The following is a 17581-nucleotide window of genomic DNA, read 5'->3' on the forward strand; positions in this document are numbered from 1 at the left end:
CGAGCTCCTTCCCTCGGTGACATTGAAACAACACAGACCGTGTCTCCGCCTAAAGAACCGTACAACCACTGCCCACGAGCAGTCAATTTCCCAGAACACAGCCTCTGGGTCTTTTAGTGGTGTTGCCCGACCACGCAGCCTCGGGTCACCATCTCAGACGATCTGTGCATGAGAGAAATCTGGCTCGCCATGTTATTGCACCCGAGCAAAGCCCTCCCGAGTACAGCCTGGCTACCTGGTCACTGTCGATACATGATCGGCATCACAACATGTCCCTTTATAAGGTTGGTCCACCTGCCCTCCGCTCTCTACACTGATTTTTCTGACTGGCCCGCTAGTTCTGGCGCTCAGTCGACGTGTTCGTCGTAAATACACTCGCTGACTCGCTCTTCTAGTCTAGCTCTGAAGGTGTAGAATTCGCATCGAATAAACGACTTGCTGTGAGGGGCTCGTTCGGCAGACACTCCGTGGCCAATTGATTCAGTCTAGTTTGTATTGAGACCAAGGGCATGCCCTGCTACATACACGGTTGCCCGCTGGTGCCGTTCTACCACCATATTGTGGTTGACGACGCGACACAAACGGCTGCCTTCCCAGAACCCTTAGCGGTCCTTTTATGCCACCACGCTTCTCTTGCGTCCTCGAGAACTCATTAAAGCTCCAACAAGGTGTGATTAGTGCAAGATTACAGTGATGCCCAATGAAATCGAGGGAAAAGAAACAATCGCCTTCTCAATCACAAATTTCCCTTTTCTCGCTGTTTCCGAAATCGTAATGCTGGCAGTCTTTTCCAAGCTCACCTTGCTTTTCCTGAAGCAGTCCGGATCCCTCTCACAGGAGCGATCCTCCTTCTTTCTGAGTCTTCCTTTCTGGCGGTTCAATCGTCTCGACAATTTCCAGATCGACGATAGAATGTAATCCCTTCTTTTGGAAGGGACACATGACCCTGGCACATGTGGAATACTTTGATATGTTGGGACAATGATGAGCGCAATAGCAATCATGTCGTCGGCATTCGGCACCCTGGCCGCACGGCTTGCTGCGAGCTATATTTCGCAATGCAAGATAAATGCCATCCGAGATCTCCTCGTGGTCAAACGGGCACTGTGGGTCATTGCAATTGTTTCGCATGTGATGCTCATTGCATAACTGTCGATTGCTGACACGCAACTCGAAAGCTTCGTGGTCGGCCGGTGCCTCACGCGGAAGTTTCAAGTCGATACGCTGCCCTAACTTGTTTAGAGCGATGGGAGAGCAAATAGGGCGTGCTAGAGGGTTTGGGTCGGGTTTCGTTAAAGCCTGCCGGGTGAATGCTGGCGATAAGTCGTTTGATTTGGTTGCAGCCGACGAAAGGGTTGCACTTGCAGGTGCGGGCGATGGAGACGATACTTGGGTTGGTGCTTTAGACTGCTCACTCTGAACCAGGTCATCCCACGACCCTTCAAAATGGCGAGGAGGTTGTCTTGGCGGTTGAGCACTGAAAGGACGTTCTTTATTTCGGTGGTTTTGTTTCTGTCTTCGAGAGTGGTTGTTGTTTGATCTCCTCCACAATACGGGCTCTTCCTCCACAACCTGCCCAACCTTCGTCTTTTCCTCTCCCCACGGAGCTGCGATGGCAGGGGGTGCGTAACTGTTAGTTTGTGCATTCTCCCAACTCTGTTCTGCAGCTTTCGATTGCCGAGAAGAATGTGAAGATGTGTCGAGCTTGACAACGCCAACCGAGCTCGAGCCATCCAAATTGTCCATATCGCCATTTACCTCGGCAGGTATTTTGGCGGGCATCTGTGAAATTGTGGCGGGTAGCATCTGCATATTCTCGATGGCCCGAGTAGTAGGATTTTCGGTGTTGGAAGCGAAGGTCGCGGGGCGGGAGGGCCGAGGGAGTTGGACCAAAGGCTTCGGATTGCTAAGGGAGTCTGTCGAAAATCGCGTACTAGGGTCCTCATATCGCTGAGCCAGGGACGAGCCATTGGCAGTTCCGTTTGCAGTTCCGTTGACCGGAGAGTTGATCACGGAGAGGGAAGTGGCCTGTTGCGGCACAGCTTCAATGACGGAGAAGTCGACTGTATGGAACGGAAGGTTGTAGCCATTGTCTGTTCCCCCGCCCAACCGCACAAGCGACGTCTTTGACTTGGTGTAATCATCGTCGGCGTAAGTCTCGAGGACCTTGAAGTATTCCGATTGGCGATTCAACCCCAGGAAAAGATGTCTGCAATGGCAGTTTTCGAGATACAGTTCGTAGAAGTCTAGGTCTCGTTCAGTTAGCGGCCCCCAACCAGGATCTCTCTAGACTCACGCCTGATCTTTGCATCGACAGCATGGTGACCAGAACCGCAGTCAGAGATTGTAACACCCGGCTCCAGTTTGCTTGCATTTTGAATGAAAGTCCAGAGCTGATCTGGGTCGGGAGGTGAGCCCGCGGTAGAGAGGTCGTCGGCCAGCTTGCCCACGTCAATGAAAATGTGCACTATTACCGAGAGGAGGTCTGGCAGGTCATTCTTGTGCTGCTCGCGGGCAAATGCTTTGGCCTCAGCCACAAGAGTATCGATCGCTGACTTTGCCCCTTGTATTCCTGCTCTTACAAGGTTTGGACTGAAAAAGTGGTGGTTCCCGTCGAAGAGGACCATGACATGTTGTACACTTGACTGCCATGACGGATCAGTAAAAGACGCCATGGGGGGGTAGGACAACAGGGAGGGCCAACCAATCGAGATTCGGCTTCTGTCGCGCGCTTGTGCCAGTGTCTTCGAGATTCGGTTTGATCTTGAAGATCGTACCTGAGATTCTCGCATTCTGCTTCTGTGGCGCTAAGGAGTTGGACCAGTTTCTGAGGAAGTCAGCAACCACAATCCGGAGCAGAGGGGAGGAATTCATCAGCACTTCAAACACTGCTTCGATCTCGGTGGACTTTGCCCGATAATCCTTCTCCAACGACTTCCATGCAGCTGGAGGCTGCACAGGGCCGTCTGTCATGGCTAATGCAGGGCCAAGCGGACAGAAAAGGAGGCAACAACTGGAATGGGGATGGTTGGACAAAAGGACGAGACACTGGAAATGAGAGATATTCCTCTGCTCCGAGTATCACGAGAGAATACGAAGGACAGGGACGCCAAAGATAGTGGCACAATTTAAAATTGAATTGTGTGACAGGCGACGGCAAAAGGACAAACACCCCCGCCAGGCATTGTTTCTCTTGTCGTTCTCCGCAGGCTTCTCGCTATTAGATAGGAGACAAGGGAAAGAGACAAACAACGGGCAGGCGCAGAGTGAAAAGGTAGTGGCATCAAAGGTTAAATGCAGCCGATTGCGTTGGGACTCTGACAAACATTCGGCTTCCCACAGATCAGGTACCTACATGTCCTTTTCTGGGGGGGCGGCTCTCAGGCGGCTCGCTTAGGCGCAGATCTGGCGGGGTTAGGGGGCGAAAAAGAAGGCTTTTGTTTCCCACTAAACCAGCAAGCAAGGTTTGAACGATAGATGCATGAAAACCAACAGTGATTTATTCATTATATGCATTGTGGATAAAGAAAATACCTATCAAACGACAAACGACATTTGTGGTCTTACAAGAGTTCAGGAGAAATGTTTACCTTCTACCTAGGTAAGGCACATGTAGGGGTCCGGCCCGTCAGAGTATAAGGCATACAAGCAATTGGGTGTCCAGAAAAAAAAAAGGGAGTCCCTGCATTCATAAACCCCCGTGGAAGGCTCAAGGGGGCAAACAATGCAGGGTCTGAGGAGCATCCTTAGGTACCTAGGTACGGAGGGGAGGCCCCCACTGCATATCCATTTAGCACCTAGGTAGCACGTACGACTAGTTATTGGCACTGAGAGCCGAACAATCAAGAGCTTACACGGACCACTAGGCATCACACCCAGGAGGAGACGTGCAGCAGGGTGGGGTACTCGGATAGGAAGCCGGTGCCAAACCAATCAGACTTTGTTGCCAAGCTCTCTTGACCTGATATGGAGAGGGCTAGTACACATGCTCGCACATCACGGGATCCACCTTCCGCTGCAACCGCCAAACTAGAACTTGACCTTCAAAAACTTCCGTCTTCACTCTTAGCCATGCGAGGGCGACGCCACCATGCAAGCACCACTATCCGATCCTTCAGTAGAGCACGTGTCCTTCGCTGTCGATCTCGGTCGCTCATACCCGCAGCGTCAATGTCCTTGCCCACGGAGAACGACACCTGAGTCCAATAGAGAAACCGTTGTTGAGAGCCAAGTGATGCTAAAGTATCGCAGTACCCGGTACATGGTCCACAAGTCGAGAAGACTGAGATCATAACAGTGAGTGCCTCATCGTTGTTTCGCACTTTGTTACGTGGTTAGTCAATTCAGTCGGAGAACCTGTCCTGACTTTGAGAGGAGCGAGCCACGTCTGGGACTGAGTGATCTGTGGAAGTTAGCTGACCCTTCTTATTTGGCTGCAATATCTGCGCCTGATGGAACTGCTCGTCTTGTACGTTGGCCCAGCATCTTTTCTGTCCACAGTTCTCCTGAGGTGCCTTTACACGACAGCAATTTGAACTCGGCCCATGTGGTTTGTTCCATCAGCCTTGCACCATATTGCCCTACAGTCTCTGGTGATCATTCAACCTCCTCTTGTCCACTCTATTCCCAATTGCTATGAGGACCAGCATCCACACTCGCACACCTCAGGGAGATTGGGAGCTCTGTCAAGACTATCAATTTGGTTAGGGCTTTCGCCGACTCGTCCATATTCCACCTCTCTGGCCTCCATGGACAACCTCGTGGCGTCTTCTTCGACCTTGTTTGAGACTATGGACAGAGTCCTGTTCAAGGCCAAGCGCAGATGCCATCTCTACAGACGAGAGCATTGTGCCACCTCTTCCCAATCCCCCTTTCTAGCACCTCCCCACCATCTTGTGTTTGCATTGTTATATATCCCACTCGAATCTGGCAACTGCTCTTGATCCTCTCAATGTCTTCGAAAACCACACCTCATTCTTTGCCTCACTTCTTGAAAAGACTTTTCCTTCAGTCGCTCTTTCATACACAGTCACTCCTTTTGGCCCTGCTCAATGCGCTTTCTCAATACGGTGGGCGCTTTAGTGCCGGGAGTTGTTCTTGCTGGACCGCTGGCAACGATTACTCCCTGTGCCAGTGCACCAAGCTTATCGGCCATTCCGATCATTGTTACGGCACAGCATCAAACCGTATCAACCTGCTTCGGAATATCGGCATGTTTCCAGGGAACTTGTACTACGAGATATTCCCTAGACACCTTTGCGTACGTTAGCACCGTTATCCCTGCTGCATGGGATGGTACTTCGATCCACGCAACTACGGTCACTTCTACTACTCAAACGGTGACAGTGTCTCGGTTCCGCACGACAATCACTAAATTGGCCACCGCTACTTCAGCTGTCATCAAGAATGGAACCACTTCCCACGCTCCTCCAAAACCTGTTTACCTCACTGTCGCAAAAGATTTTATGGTTGCCTACAACAAGATGGGCCCTTTGGCGATACCAGGCTATGGCGGGAGCGGTCTTTGTAAGGAATGCAACGTGCATCAGGACGGAAGTCGGTCTCAGGTCGTCAATGTTATTGAGTGCAGGTCGGGTCTTGTTGGAGCCAAGTGCATGGGATACGCGGAGACATGGATCTCTATGCCCGCTTCTGCCTCCTCTTCAACGACCCTAACGCCTCTTTCAACCCGATTCGTGGCTCCTTCGGCTGGGACCTTTACTTTCACCTTCACCCTGACAGCTCCTAGTCATATCGTCACTGCCGGAGTCAAGACCATTACTCTCGCGCCGAGTCCTTACTTCCATCATATCGTTCGTGAGTGCCACAGGCCCCGCGAGATTATTGATTTCACCATTGTCGTCACTAAAACAATCTCCTGGACCTTACCCTGTCTCAGACAACCACCGCGGACATCATCTACTGTTCCGCTTCCCACTGGCAACCATGTAATCCCTGGTTTTCGCGATCCAGGTAACCGTCCAAGTTCGCCTGTCGATGACCTAGGTGGTGATGCTTACGACTGGACGAGCTGGGGAGGCGATGATGTGGTCAAACCTAGCCTCCCTCTTTCTCAGGACTGGCGTGATTGGACTCCCAGTCAATCTCAATCTGTACCTAGCGCTGAATCTACCGGCGGGTCTCCGATTTCTAGCCTCAGCCCGACCAGCGGCTCTACAAGTATCTCCTACACGATGAGCTCCCTTACAGGCGTCACCTCTGGGACCATGGCAACCAGCAGTGTCCTGACTCGATCTGTGAGCCCTACTGCCGATACTACCAGCACTTCAGCTAGCCTCAGCCTTCCACAGTCATCAATGACCATTACAGCGCCAGTCAGTGGTTCTTCGGCTGCCACGACCCGTGAAGTCACGAGCAGTTCGTCTAGTGGCGCAGGGTCATCGACTACAAGCAGCATGTGGGTTACGACAGTCAATACAGCAAGCTTTTCGGGTGGGCCTCCTCCTGACTCGAGTTCAACTTTAACCCTGAACTCTACGAGTAGCTCTTCCACTAGTCCTATTTCCATCTCAACATCAATTCCCAGCTCAGTTACGGCTTCGGGCTTGACATCTCTCCTCTCCTCTAGCACAAGCTCTGTTAGCAGCGAGAGCTTTTCCGGTGCTCCGATCTCTAGATCCACTTCCAGCATTACTTCTACTACGACCAGTACTTTACTCATCGCATCCACTACTACTTCCAGCTTCAGCATCGGTCCGATCTCAAGGTCAACCACAGATTCATTCCCTTCGAACCCCACTGGCTCCACCATCATTGTTGCTACACCCATTTTGGCTACGACCAGCCTATCAAGCACGGCTTTCTTACCCGGAGCAGGCTCATCCAGCACCTCATTCCGAGCGGCAAGTTCAGGAAGTGGCTCCTCGGGTTTTAGCTCTAGAGCTGTACCCGATTCTACGGCCATCTCATTACGTACAAGTTCGATCGCCAGTCCGAGCCCACCTAGCACCAACCCAGGACTGCCAACTACAACGAGCATCTCTTCTAGCACCAGCATCGTGCCAGATACTAGCTCATCAGCTTCCCCATCGTCTTTAACAAGTTCAGGGGCCACGACCACCTCAACTAGCAGTACCTCTAACGCCAGTGTTGGCCCGATTGGCGGTTCAACTTCAACCCACAGTAGCACCGGCCCCAGCTCTATCAGCACCGTGTTGGCGTCTTTGACGTCTACTTCAACCTCCGTTGTCGATGCGTCAATTGGATCCGCCTCCACATCCTTCTCGCTAACTACAAGTCTCACTACTCAATCTACGGTCACATCTGCGAGCTCTTTTTCAACGATCTCAGCTACATCTCCCGCATTCATTGGTAGTAGCACTTCGTCGCTATCCAGCACAACGTCGAGCACACAGATTGTCCCTGCCCCCCATGCTACGGGTCCTTTCTTCATCACCACAAACTCACCCCTGAGGACTCGCAAGAGAACCGTTCAATATTTGGGGGTTTCAGATGGCATTGGGACTCTCTTCAGCGATTCATCGGCAGCCTCTAGATTCTTTTTGGATACCGCAGGTTACTTGCGGACTGATTCATTCTATGTAGATTCCAATCTCGACCAGCCTTACCTTACTTTCTCTCTCATTACAACCATCAATGGGCGCCAGTCGAAGTGGTTTATTGATTCCACTGGTCTCCTGTTACTACAAGCCGAGGGATCGGGCTTCTGCGTCAATGAACTTGGTGTTGCATTCGTTCTATTCGGAAGTGCAACACCATTCATTTGCCTCCCCGTGATTCTGCAGACCACTGCCGTGATAGCCAGTAAGTGAAACAGGGTTGATACACTTCCCTTGAGATTCTTACATGTCTTCCTCAGGTTCGGCAAGCAGTAGCATACGCTCAGTACCATCCACCACTTCACGAATTGTATCATTACCAACCACTGCCACCAGTCGATCAAGCAGTATCAGTATCAATGTATCGACTTTCTCCGTTGCGGAAACATGGACGTTATCGACCTCTTCGCTACAGTCTAGGTCCTCATCGTCCGTCATCAGCCTTGGGGGTCTATCAAATTCCTCCAGGGCTCAGTCACTGTTACACTCATCAACGACTATCACTTTGTCAAGGACATCAGAGGGAGGCAGTGGGCTAGCCACAACCTCTGAAATCCCTGCCTCGTCGGAAATAGCTTCAAGTTCAGAATCTCAGACTTCGCTAGGCTTCGTCTCTGCGCCACCTTCCTCCGATGAGCTCTCGTTCTTGGGAGGCAGAGTCACCTCTTCCTCTACCAAGTCGGAAATATTGCTTCCTACCCGTTTGGCTACTGAGGCGTCCTCCATAACGACAGCGAGCCGAGTATTAGCTACAACGTCAAACATATCTTCTCAGCCAGGCGAGAGCTCTTTGGGAGAACCCAGAGTCCTGCCATCATCGACAATGGCGCAACCTGCATCAGATAGTAGCACAACTACTTCCGGTGCAGTGTCCCTGGACGGAACCAAGGGCAGTACCATTTCCAGCACTAGCACGAGAAGTGTCAATATCCCAACCTCCAATGCGTCTTTAACATCTATGAGCTCGACAACTTCAGCTACTATCTCTGCTACTGACACCTGGTTCCAGTATTCGATAAGCACACCTGGCTCCGAAACCACACCTGCCTCTGGAACATCAATGTCTCCTGCCTCTGCCTCTAGTACCAACTCAGATCCTGACTTTGTTTCCACCACGTTATTCCCAGCTCTGATGACATCTAGTTCTCCTATCTTTTCGGAACTAGCCACTTTCTTTACAAGTCTCCAATCAACGACGACGTTGTACTCTGAGTCATCCACATTCGACGGTAGGACTACGTCCTTATCGACTATATCCTCACTCAGAGCAACCGCTACTTCGATATCAAGTAGCACAATCTTTCGAGGAACGCTGGCAGATACGATAGGCGAGCCGACGACCACCGGAGACATGCTCACACCAAGTCTGAGCAGCACTATTACCATGGAAATTGTCGCAGATGACACGAGTTCAACGTTTGTCAGCGCATCCGCCGAGACACCTCCTACAGTGTCCAGTTCCGGTAGCAGTGCGTTGGCCTCCTCTGCTATCACACCCATTCCGGCAAGCTCTTCTGAGACTTCCGAAAAGGACTTCGGCACAAAAGGTCTCTTGACAAGTTCTGAGGTATCTTCTGCCGGGGTCTCAAGTACTGCGACTGTTGTGACGTCTGCAGCCGTGACGAGCATGGGCATTGCAACGAGTGAGTCGACATCACCGTCTGCGGCCCAGACCACTAATAGCGCAAATCCATCTTTTGAGCTGCCTTTTGCCACAGCTAGTACGGTCAATCCACTACTCGCGCCGATGCAACTCTCATCGACAAACTTCGGGGGCGCAAACATAGGCCCTTATGAGATCGCCACCTCTCCAGGACCACCAGCCACTGCTGACCCCACGACGCTCTTGACCGCCACATTTGCGCCTGAGATGATAATGGCTACCACCGCGAACCCTGATATCCTTGATATGACGCTGTCGGTTGAATATTTACCAATTGAAACCACCACTGAGCTGGTGGCTTTGGAAAAGGTGCGACGGGGTGTACAATACGATGGGCGATATCGCCACATTGGCGGACCACACTAAGTCACTGCAGCGGATTGTATCACTTTTGACTCTCGTTATCGGCTGTCAAGAGATTTCGTCACAGCTTGTGAGAGGGTTGTTGACTTTTGTACCACCCTTTTCCAGGGGAAATGTTAGCCTCTTTGATTCCTCTAGGAGAGCTAGATATTTTGTATGATGAGGATTTGTTGGAATCGTCAACGCCGGGCAAGGTCATCCTGTGGTTCCAGACATGTTGACCGGTTGTGATCTCTCTAGGACGACATTCCTCCCATCTCATTAGTTTATACAAGGTCTTCTGCTTCCAAACAATATGTTTGTAGCTTTTGGAGTCACAGAGCCGTGCAGAAATCAAAAGTCGGAATTTTATGTCTTCGAGGGCTCTGGTTATGTCGATGGTATTTGGCTTGTTGATGCAGGTCACGTTCCAGGCCAGTGAGTTATGAGCATCGCTGTAAAAGAACCTCTGCGGCTTTGTCCTGGACATCGGCGTTCCGATTCTCTTTGCCTTCTCGTGGAGGGGAAGGCTATGTGTTCGACACAATCGCACAACGCTACGCCCTTGGTGAATCCAGCTATGTGCATGATGCTCGGTGCCCACGATAACTCAATTGCAGCAAACGTTCATGATAGCACATAGCAAAGAGACAGGAGAGAGACGGTGCCAAGCATCCGTGCGACAGAGGACAATGGGCGAGAAGAAGTGGCAGACGACACTGTGGAGGTCGGACCGAGAAGCGTGGCCTGGGATGCAGGACGTGTTGCTTGAGTACGGCTGTATGGCACGACACTCGGGGTGAAGGTTGGTGTCGTGCTGGTGGACACCCCTGCAACAGAGAAATATGTGCTGGTGATTGATGGCCAGAATCCATAATCCCCGTACTGTAGGCCATACGCCTCGGTATCGCAGAAATAGCTGATGCCATACTCGAAGGGGAGGTAGGTGGACGTTGTCCCCACGGAGCTGGGGCTGTAGCCGCCGCTGTAGAGAGACGCGCAATAGGGGAAGTAGGGATTATTGCACACCAACGCAGTCGAGGTGCAGCCATCCGAGCAGCTGGCGGTGGCATTGTAGTCGTAGCATGTCTTGAATCCCGCCGTGCAGATATCGCCTAATGTCGACGACATAGTGATCAATAGTGTCGACACGAGGGTCGTGGTCAATGTATTCCTCCCTGTGCTCGTATCGGTGTAGTAGCCGGTCGACGTCCAGAAAGTCTCGCTGGTGGTTGAGCAGCATTGCAACAATTGATCATCCGTTATGCAATACTGTCCCACGTCGCAGTATAGGGCCCAATCTGTCTTCATCAGCAACTAACTGGCCCAGATGGGAACTCATTTCCGGAGAAAGGCAGCAGAAGTCAAGGGGAAGTCTCTTACGGACGTCACTGGCCACGAAGCCACACAGGGAGCCCAAAGAAGTGAGCCAGGTGAAAGGTCCTGGATAGATGGTTTCGAGGGTATAGGTCGTTTCCTGCTTCTGCCGCCGTTGTAGCTCCATTGGGTCTGTAGTAATGCCATCGGGTAACAGGGTCGATAGGGTGGCAGTAGCTTCAGGCGGCGCAGTCAGTGCAGCAGCTGGTAGTAGGTGTTGCTGTGGGTTGTCGAGATGTGATAAGTGCACAGCTCCCACTGTGGTCAAGCTGGCAGCAATCAACGGGATTGCATACATGGTGAATAGAGAGAATCGCCGTCTGGGAATAGTGACGACTCCGCGCCGACATTTCACATGGTGGGGAGATGATTTTGCAGCAGAGCCTCAAGGTGAGGTGGACTCAACATATACCTACCGAGTACTGAGTACCGAGTACAAATACTCAATTCCACCCATCGACCTACACCGTCGAGAGGGATTGAAATGCCCACTGGCCAATATCAGGCGTTCCTTGTGACAATAGTTAGTGCATGCTGCAGTCGTGGGGGCCGGTTCTACGGTATTATTCCAGGTTTTGCCACGCCCACCCACCACCCTTTCTTCATGAGACTGAGGTCTGTTCCTCGCTTAGCGATGACCACGTCCTTCATTTCAACCTTACAACCCACAGCTCAAGTTGCATCGACCAGGGCCCTACAGGAACTATGCTAGAAGCCAGCCACTCCATTTTGCATCTAGGCCCCAGTGACAACACCACCAGCAACACCAGCCTTATTCTTCACATCGAAACCCGCAGCTTCTGCCTGCCAAATCCCTAGGATGTGCCACAAGACGCACCTCTCCTTCTAACCTACTTCTGAAACCAGCGACGGTCACACCACGCTACTGGGGGGATACAAATAAAGAGGGGGTTTTAGGCACTTCTGTCTCGACCTGTACAAGGGTCAACGGAGACTGGCTACACTGGCCTAATGACTAACCCTGCATGAGACCATTTGGCGCTGTTCGAGAGGGAGGTCCATTTAGTCCCGCTCTTCGTCATGGCTCGAGGCCAGCAAAAAAATAGAGATGCATGGGGAAGCTGCAGCCACCCCGATGGAGCGGGAGCGGCTTCGTCTGGTGATAGCCTGGCGGAGAAGAAGTGCGATTCATCTCTTTCTTTTCAGCCTGCTGTCCTTTGTGTTCGGTCACTGATCACTACAGCTGGACCACTACCTGCAAGTTGGACGTAGAGTGAAATGCAGCTCACAGTTGAACGTTGGTGACGAGGCCGCTGCTCGTAACCGCCAATATATTCCTGATTGATAAGGCTACCATATGAAATATCCGACATCGAGTCAACTTCAGCATCATGCTTTTCAAGAACGGCGGGGGCGGCGGTAGCAGCACAACTTATGCTGCCATTGGTCCCTCTCGGTACCACTGGGAGCCTGGATTACTGCACCTCCCTTTCAAAGGTCTTGGTGCACTACTTCTTGCTGCGGCGGGAGTCGTGGTCTCGATCGCCATCTTGCTAGCTGCGAACGGCGACGATGTGAGGCGATGGAGATTCCAGCCGACAGTTTACCTCTCCATTGCTTCCACCGTCACCAACGTCACCGTTTCCTTTGCCTTCCTGGAAGGTGTCACTATTGCTTGGTGGCACAAAGTATTGAGTGATGGAACAACGGTGGCAGACCTGCACCGTATTTGGGCTTATGGCAACAGCTTTCTCTCGGCCATCTGGAGCGGTCGCCATTTCAACCTGATTGCCCTAGCGAGTATCCTTGTGGCCCTTACCCCCATCAACGGTCCTCTGCTCCAACGAGCGTCGACAATCACAAATGCAACCGTGACGGCACAAGAAGCACTGGATCTCCAGGTCAATCATCTCGTACCTCGAGGATTCACGGCCATTGTGTCCGGTCGAGGGGACGAAGTGAATATGCTGAGCACCAACTTTTCTACCATAGCACGAGGATACTACACTCGAGTACCTATTCATCTTGAATCCGACTGCACGGCCAAATGTCGAACAAGTGTGTTGGGGGCGGGTTTCCACACGAACTGCTCGTCTTATCAAGTGCCATTCAACGTTACCCCAGCCATAAATTCTACCGACTTCCCGAACCCTGTGGTATTTGGTGCAAACATTGCCTTCGACGTCTCCCTGGATCCGACCACTGCCACTTTGAACGTGCAGTACAAACCTGATGCCGGTTGCGCTGGGCAACTATCGGTGACGAACTGCACTCTCCGGGCAGGCACGGTTCTTTATCCCGTCATTGTCGATGGCACTACATCTACCATCACATTCGATACTGGCAGTACCATTTGGGACGATGTCGCTATTGGGAGCCCTGATTCTCTCCCTGACGAAAATCATTTACTGGGGACGACCACTTACGGGGGAATCTTCCTTGCACTGGCTAATCAGTACAACACCAACCTTCAATTTAGCTTTGGCGGCGCCATTGGCTATCAATTCTCTGGCGCACAAAGCGAAGCCTCGATTGCATATGCTCGAGGAATTGAACAGCAGCCTTCTTGTGATGTTTATTTTACCAACCCACTCGCCGACTTCCTCGAGGGAATACGAGAGCTCATTTTCCGTACTGCGGTCGCCACAGCAAACAGCTCGAATACCCAGCACGTCAATGCGCAGGCTTTTGGGAGCCATACCGTCTACCACACGGACTATCTCTTCTTAGCCTTAGCCACCCTCTCGTCTCTACTGGGTATCGGTTCTGTTCTTTACACCTTCCATGGCTCCTGGAGCATCGGTCGTCGCGTGTCTATGAGCCCGATCGAAACGGCCAAGGCGTTCAATGCGCCTCTGCTGCGCAGCGCAGACTCTAATGCTTCGGCAGATGAACTGCTCAGACAGGTCGGTAGCACGCCGGTGAGGTATGGCCTTGTCAGTGAGGTACGGCATGGCGGGGATTCGACCATTTCCAATGATGAGAGTGTCTATCGTGATAGCCCCATGGCTAGCGGCGTTCTGGATACCGCCTACCCACCACATCCTTCGCGAAGATTTTCTGCCGTTCAAAACTCCTCTGGAAGCGACATTGAGTTGCTGAGTAGTCACGGAGGTGCTGCACCGACAAGTGCTCGACTGGAAATCGCAGATCCCAGGAGGGTTACACCGTTGTGAAGGTTTCCAATTGGGGAGGGTAAACAATCCGACAGAGCCATCCAGATTGGACTTGTACAGATGGCAGACTTGGTCGGGAAATACTGAGAAACGTTCAGTCTGCAACAATGTCACTCGTCCACCCGCTTCGCCACAGCCTCGCCTCGTTCGTGGAGAAGGGCGGTACAGCCTTTCGACTGATGTATCTCGCACCTAGGGTAGATATATCTGGTCGCTGGTTCGCAGGCAAAAAGGGGGCTCGGGAAAGCCAAACCCGAAAGGATACACACGTGACAGCGTGATTGGTTGCCATGGTCAAAGCCTCGTCGGCCGATCGGCTGCGCTTAGCGCCTCGGCGCGTCTTAGTGCGGCATTTTTCTGGGTTGCCGGCAAAGGTCCGATTCATTTTCGCTGCAGCTTCAATTCAATTCATCCATCTCCGTCCCTTTTTTTATTTTCCCAAAGTACCAGAAAAAAATCACAGTGACAACTCCATCATTCTCTTGAATTGTTGCTTCGGTCTAGGTCCGCCTGTCTCTAGATCTGCTTCCCCGTCTTTGTTAGATTGCTTCAAGTTGACCTGTCTCTCATCTCCACTCCATTCACAATGGCGACTGCGACTCCTCAGGTCGGTGCTGCTATCCCAGCTACCACCCCCGCGCCCAAACAACTTTCCGGCCTCGATCTCTACAGCAGATTCGTGAGTTTGCATCCGTTAATGAAAGTTGTCTCGCCGCTGACCTCTTCCAGGCCTTCGCTGGTGCAGTCTGCTGCTCTGTCACCCACGGTGCCCTCACCCCCGTCGATGTGTAAGCTCACTTCCAGCCCGCGCAGTCGATAAGCGCTGACATGTGCCTTCAGCGTCAAGACGAGAATCCAGCTGGACCCTGCGACATACAACAATGGCATGATCGGTGGTTTCCGAAAAGTCATTCAGAATGAGGGTGCTGGTGCTCTCTTGACTGGTTTTGGCCCTACCGCAGCAGGTTACTTCTTGCAGGGTGCCTTCAAATTCGGAGGTTACGAGTTCTTCAAGCAGCAATCCATCAACCTCCTCGGCTATGAGACCGCCTCAAACAACCGCACTGCTGTCTACCTCGCCTCCTCTGCCGCCGCCGAGTTCTTCGCCGATATTGCTCTCTGCCCTCTTGAGGCAACCCGTATCCGATTGGTCTCGGAACCCACCTTCGCTTCTGGCCTCGTTGGCGGTTTTGGCAAGATCTTCAGAAATGAGGGTATTGGCGCTTTCTACAGCGGTTTCGGTCCCATCTTGTTCAAGCAGGTCCCTTACACAATGGCCAAATTCGTCGTCTACGAGAAGGTCGCTGAGGCGGTTTGGCGCTCGTTGGACAAGGAGACCGCTTCCGATGGCACCAAGACTGTCGTCAACCTTGGCTCTGGTCTGATTGCTGGTTTCGCTGCCGCCATTGTTTCCCAACCTGCCGACACCATGCTCTCCAAGATCAACAAGACCAAGGGCCTGCCGGGGGAGAGCACCACCAGCCGACTTTTCAAGATTGCAAAGGAGCTTGGTTTCCGTGGTAGCTATGCTGGTATTGGTGCTCGTCTGTTCATGGTTGGTACCTTGACTGCCGGTCAATTCGCCATCTACGGTGATATCAAGAGGTACGTCTCAAAGTCCCATCATGTCGCTAGCGGATGCTAACATGTTTACTAGAATTCTTGGCGCGACTGTAAGTTTGCCTCGGCCTCGAGAATCCGATTTCTTTCTACAGAAATTGTCTCTATTGAATGGACACAAGCTAACATATGTTTGTAGGGCGGTGTCGAGATCTCCAAATAGACGCAACAAAAGATGACGGATTTGCATGATTTCAGCTCAGGTTATATGGGTTCGGAGCATTTTCATGTCTTTTTTTGCGCGGGCGGATCCTCAGCATGCACGACACAGCACATCACCATCGGCGACGCTGCGAGAAGCGTTTTAGACCATCAGAGCATTTCCGGATTAGATGGCCTTGAAAGGGGGCCTAGACGAGCTTTCTCGAGGGCTGCGCCACAAGATTCTTGCATGTGATAGACATTTGTGTGGTTTGCTTGGGCTGCTCGAGGAACAGAGAATCTTCCTAAAGAGGGGGTATTTTCTCAAGACCTCCAAAAGCAAAAGACCTTAGAATAGACGGTGGATTTATGTACCAACAATTCATTTAATGGCACACACGAGAAACGTCTTGATGAGGGATCCTCTTGACGTCTGATTGTTTGTTGTCTCGCCACATGCGTATTCACTGCGCTTGGATTGTACTGTAGTGTAGTGTAGTTTAGTGTAGAGTGGTATCCTCATTGTTATTATTGACCGCCTCCGTCGACCGTCTTCTTCCTCCGCCGAAACGCAAACAAGGCATCGTCTTTACCCGCGAAGCTCGGCAGGGCCACCTGCGCGACCTTTTCCCACCCCGGCCTCTCTCTGGCCATGTACTCGTCGACCATGACGTCCTTGAAGCCCGTGTACCCGTTGCCGTTCTGCGTGCCGGCCACGCAGACGACGTCGCCCGTGTACGCGTCGAGGACTCTGCGGGTGAATTCGCCGGTGCCACTGCCGCCGCTCCCGACGATGGGGTAGACGAGCAGCAGAAGCGACGAGGGACACCCGCCGCGCTTGCGCAGGTACTGCACCCCGTCGGCGACGTGGGTGTCGGGAATCCACACGGTGCGCCACCGCGACTGGGCGCTGTCGACGGCGACGACGTCCAGGTCTGGGCCCAGCCGGCGCAGCATCAAAGTCCAGTACCCGTTGCCGCTGCCCATGTCGAGCACCGTTGGGGTGCGACGACTGCGGTTTTTGGAGTTTGCGGAGTTGGCTGGACCCGTGCCTGTGTTTGTACCTGTAGAGGTGGAGATGGAGGAAGCAAGTTTCGCAATCACCTGCAGAGCCTCCCACGACGGGCACACGCAGCCAAAGTGGTGCATGTACACGGGCAGGATGTGGTGCGACGTCTTGACCAGCGCCGTGTTGGCGTTGGGGCCCGCGTACTCGAGCGCCGTGCACGAGTAGGCCCAGAAGTCCAGCGCCGGGTTCTCGTGCCGTGTTGTCGTCGTGGAGGACGTGCTGGAAGATGATGGCTGCTGGTTCGATCCATCCTGCTGAGCTGCCACCACCACTGGGGAAGGCTTGAATTTGGGCACGCTGATCGAGGCGTCCAGGTAGCGTTTGCTCAGGAGATATTCGGCCACGGTCGCGCGGAGCGACCCCTTTTTGGCGTTGGCTGCAAGGGACTTGAGACTGTTGGCGGCAGACCGGGTCGGGTCGAATAACGAGATATACGCCTGGATGTCTGCCGGGGGCGGGTATCCCGATATTCTCAGCGACGGTTGTCCGGGGATCGTCGTGGGCTCCGAGGGGTCATTATTGTCTTTGTTGTTGCTGTTCTTGTCGCTGTCGTTGTTCTTGTCGCTGTCGTTGTTCTTGTCGCTGTCGTTGTTCTTGTCGCTGTCGTTGTTCTTGTCGCTGTCGTTGTTCTTGTCGCCGTCGTCATCCTTGT

The 17581-nt window shown here is 52.5% G+C and overlaps 6 protein-coding genes across 6 annotated transcripts; 4 read left to right on the top strand and 2 right to left on the bottom strand.

The window, feature by feature from the left end:
• Positions 1-831: 831 nt before the first annotated feature.
• Positions 832-2973, bottom strand: AYO21_10870 (hypothetical protein; the record flags this gene model as incomplete). The annotated part of the gene is made up of 3 exons (XM_022660777.1): positions 832-2246; positions 2297-2645; positions 2692-2973. The coding sequence occupies 3 exons, from the start codon at positions 2971-2973 to the stop codon at positions 832-834; spliced, it is 2046 nt and encodes a 681-aa protein (XP_022506935.1).
• Positions 2974-5051: 2078 nt separating this feature from the next.
• Positions 5052-7793, top strand: AYO21_10871 (hypothetical protein; the record flags this gene model as incomplete). The annotated part of the gene is made up of 1 exon (XM_022660778.1): positions 5052-7793. The coding sequence occupies one exon, from the start codon at positions 5052-5054 to the stop codon at positions 7791-7793; it is 2742 nt and encodes a 913-aa protein (XP_022506936.1).
• A 610-nt stretch (positions 7794-8403) lies between these two features.
• On the top strand, positions 8404-9609 carry AYO21_10872 (hypothetical protein; the record flags this gene model as incomplete). The annotated part of the gene is made up of 1 exon (XM_022660779.1): positions 8404-9609. The coding sequence occupies one exon, from the start codon at positions 8404-8406 to the stop codon at positions 9607-9609; it is 1206 nt and encodes a 401-aa protein (XP_022506937.1).
• A 603-nt stretch (positions 9610-10212) lies between these two features.
• AYO21_10873 (hypothetical protein) lies at positions 10213-11260 on the bottom strand (the record flags this gene model as incomplete). Its single annotated transcript, XM_022660780.1, has 2 exons — positions 10213-10886; positions 10969-11260. The coding sequence occupies 2 exons, from the start codon at positions 11258-11260 to the stop codon at positions 10213-10215; spliced, it is 966 nt and encodes a 321-aa protein (XP_022506938.1).
• Positions 11261-12314: 1054 nt separating this feature from the next.
• On the top strand, positions 12315-14099 carry AYO21_10874 (hypothetical protein; the record flags this gene model as incomplete). The annotated part of the gene is made up of 1 exon (XM_022660781.1): positions 12315-14099. The coding sequence occupies one exon, from the start codon at positions 12315-12317 to the stop codon at positions 14097-14099; it is 1785 nt and encodes a 594-aa protein (XP_022506939.1).
• Positions 14100-14685: 586 nt separating this feature from the next.
• Positions 14686-15882, top strand: AYO21_10875 (hypothetical protein; the record flags this gene model as incomplete). The annotated part of the gene is made up of 5 exons (XM_022660782.1): positions 14686-14778; positions 14829-14887; positions 14940-15704; positions 15757-15772; positions 15859-15882. The coding sequence occupies 5 exons, from the start codon at positions 14686-14688 to the stop codon at positions 15880-15882; spliced, it is 957 nt and encodes a 318-aa protein (XP_022506940.1).
• Positions 15883-17581: the final 1699 nt, after the last annotated feature.

Source organism: Fonsecaea monophora (genome assembly GCF_001642475.1).
Source record: "Fonsecaea monophora strain CBS 269.37 chromosome Unknown Scaff134, whole genome shotgun sequence".
Taxonomy (NCBI): domain Eukaryota; kingdom Fungi; phylum Ascomycota; class Eurotiomycetes; order Chaetothyriales; family Herpotrichiellaceae; genus Fonsecaea; species Fonsecaea monophora.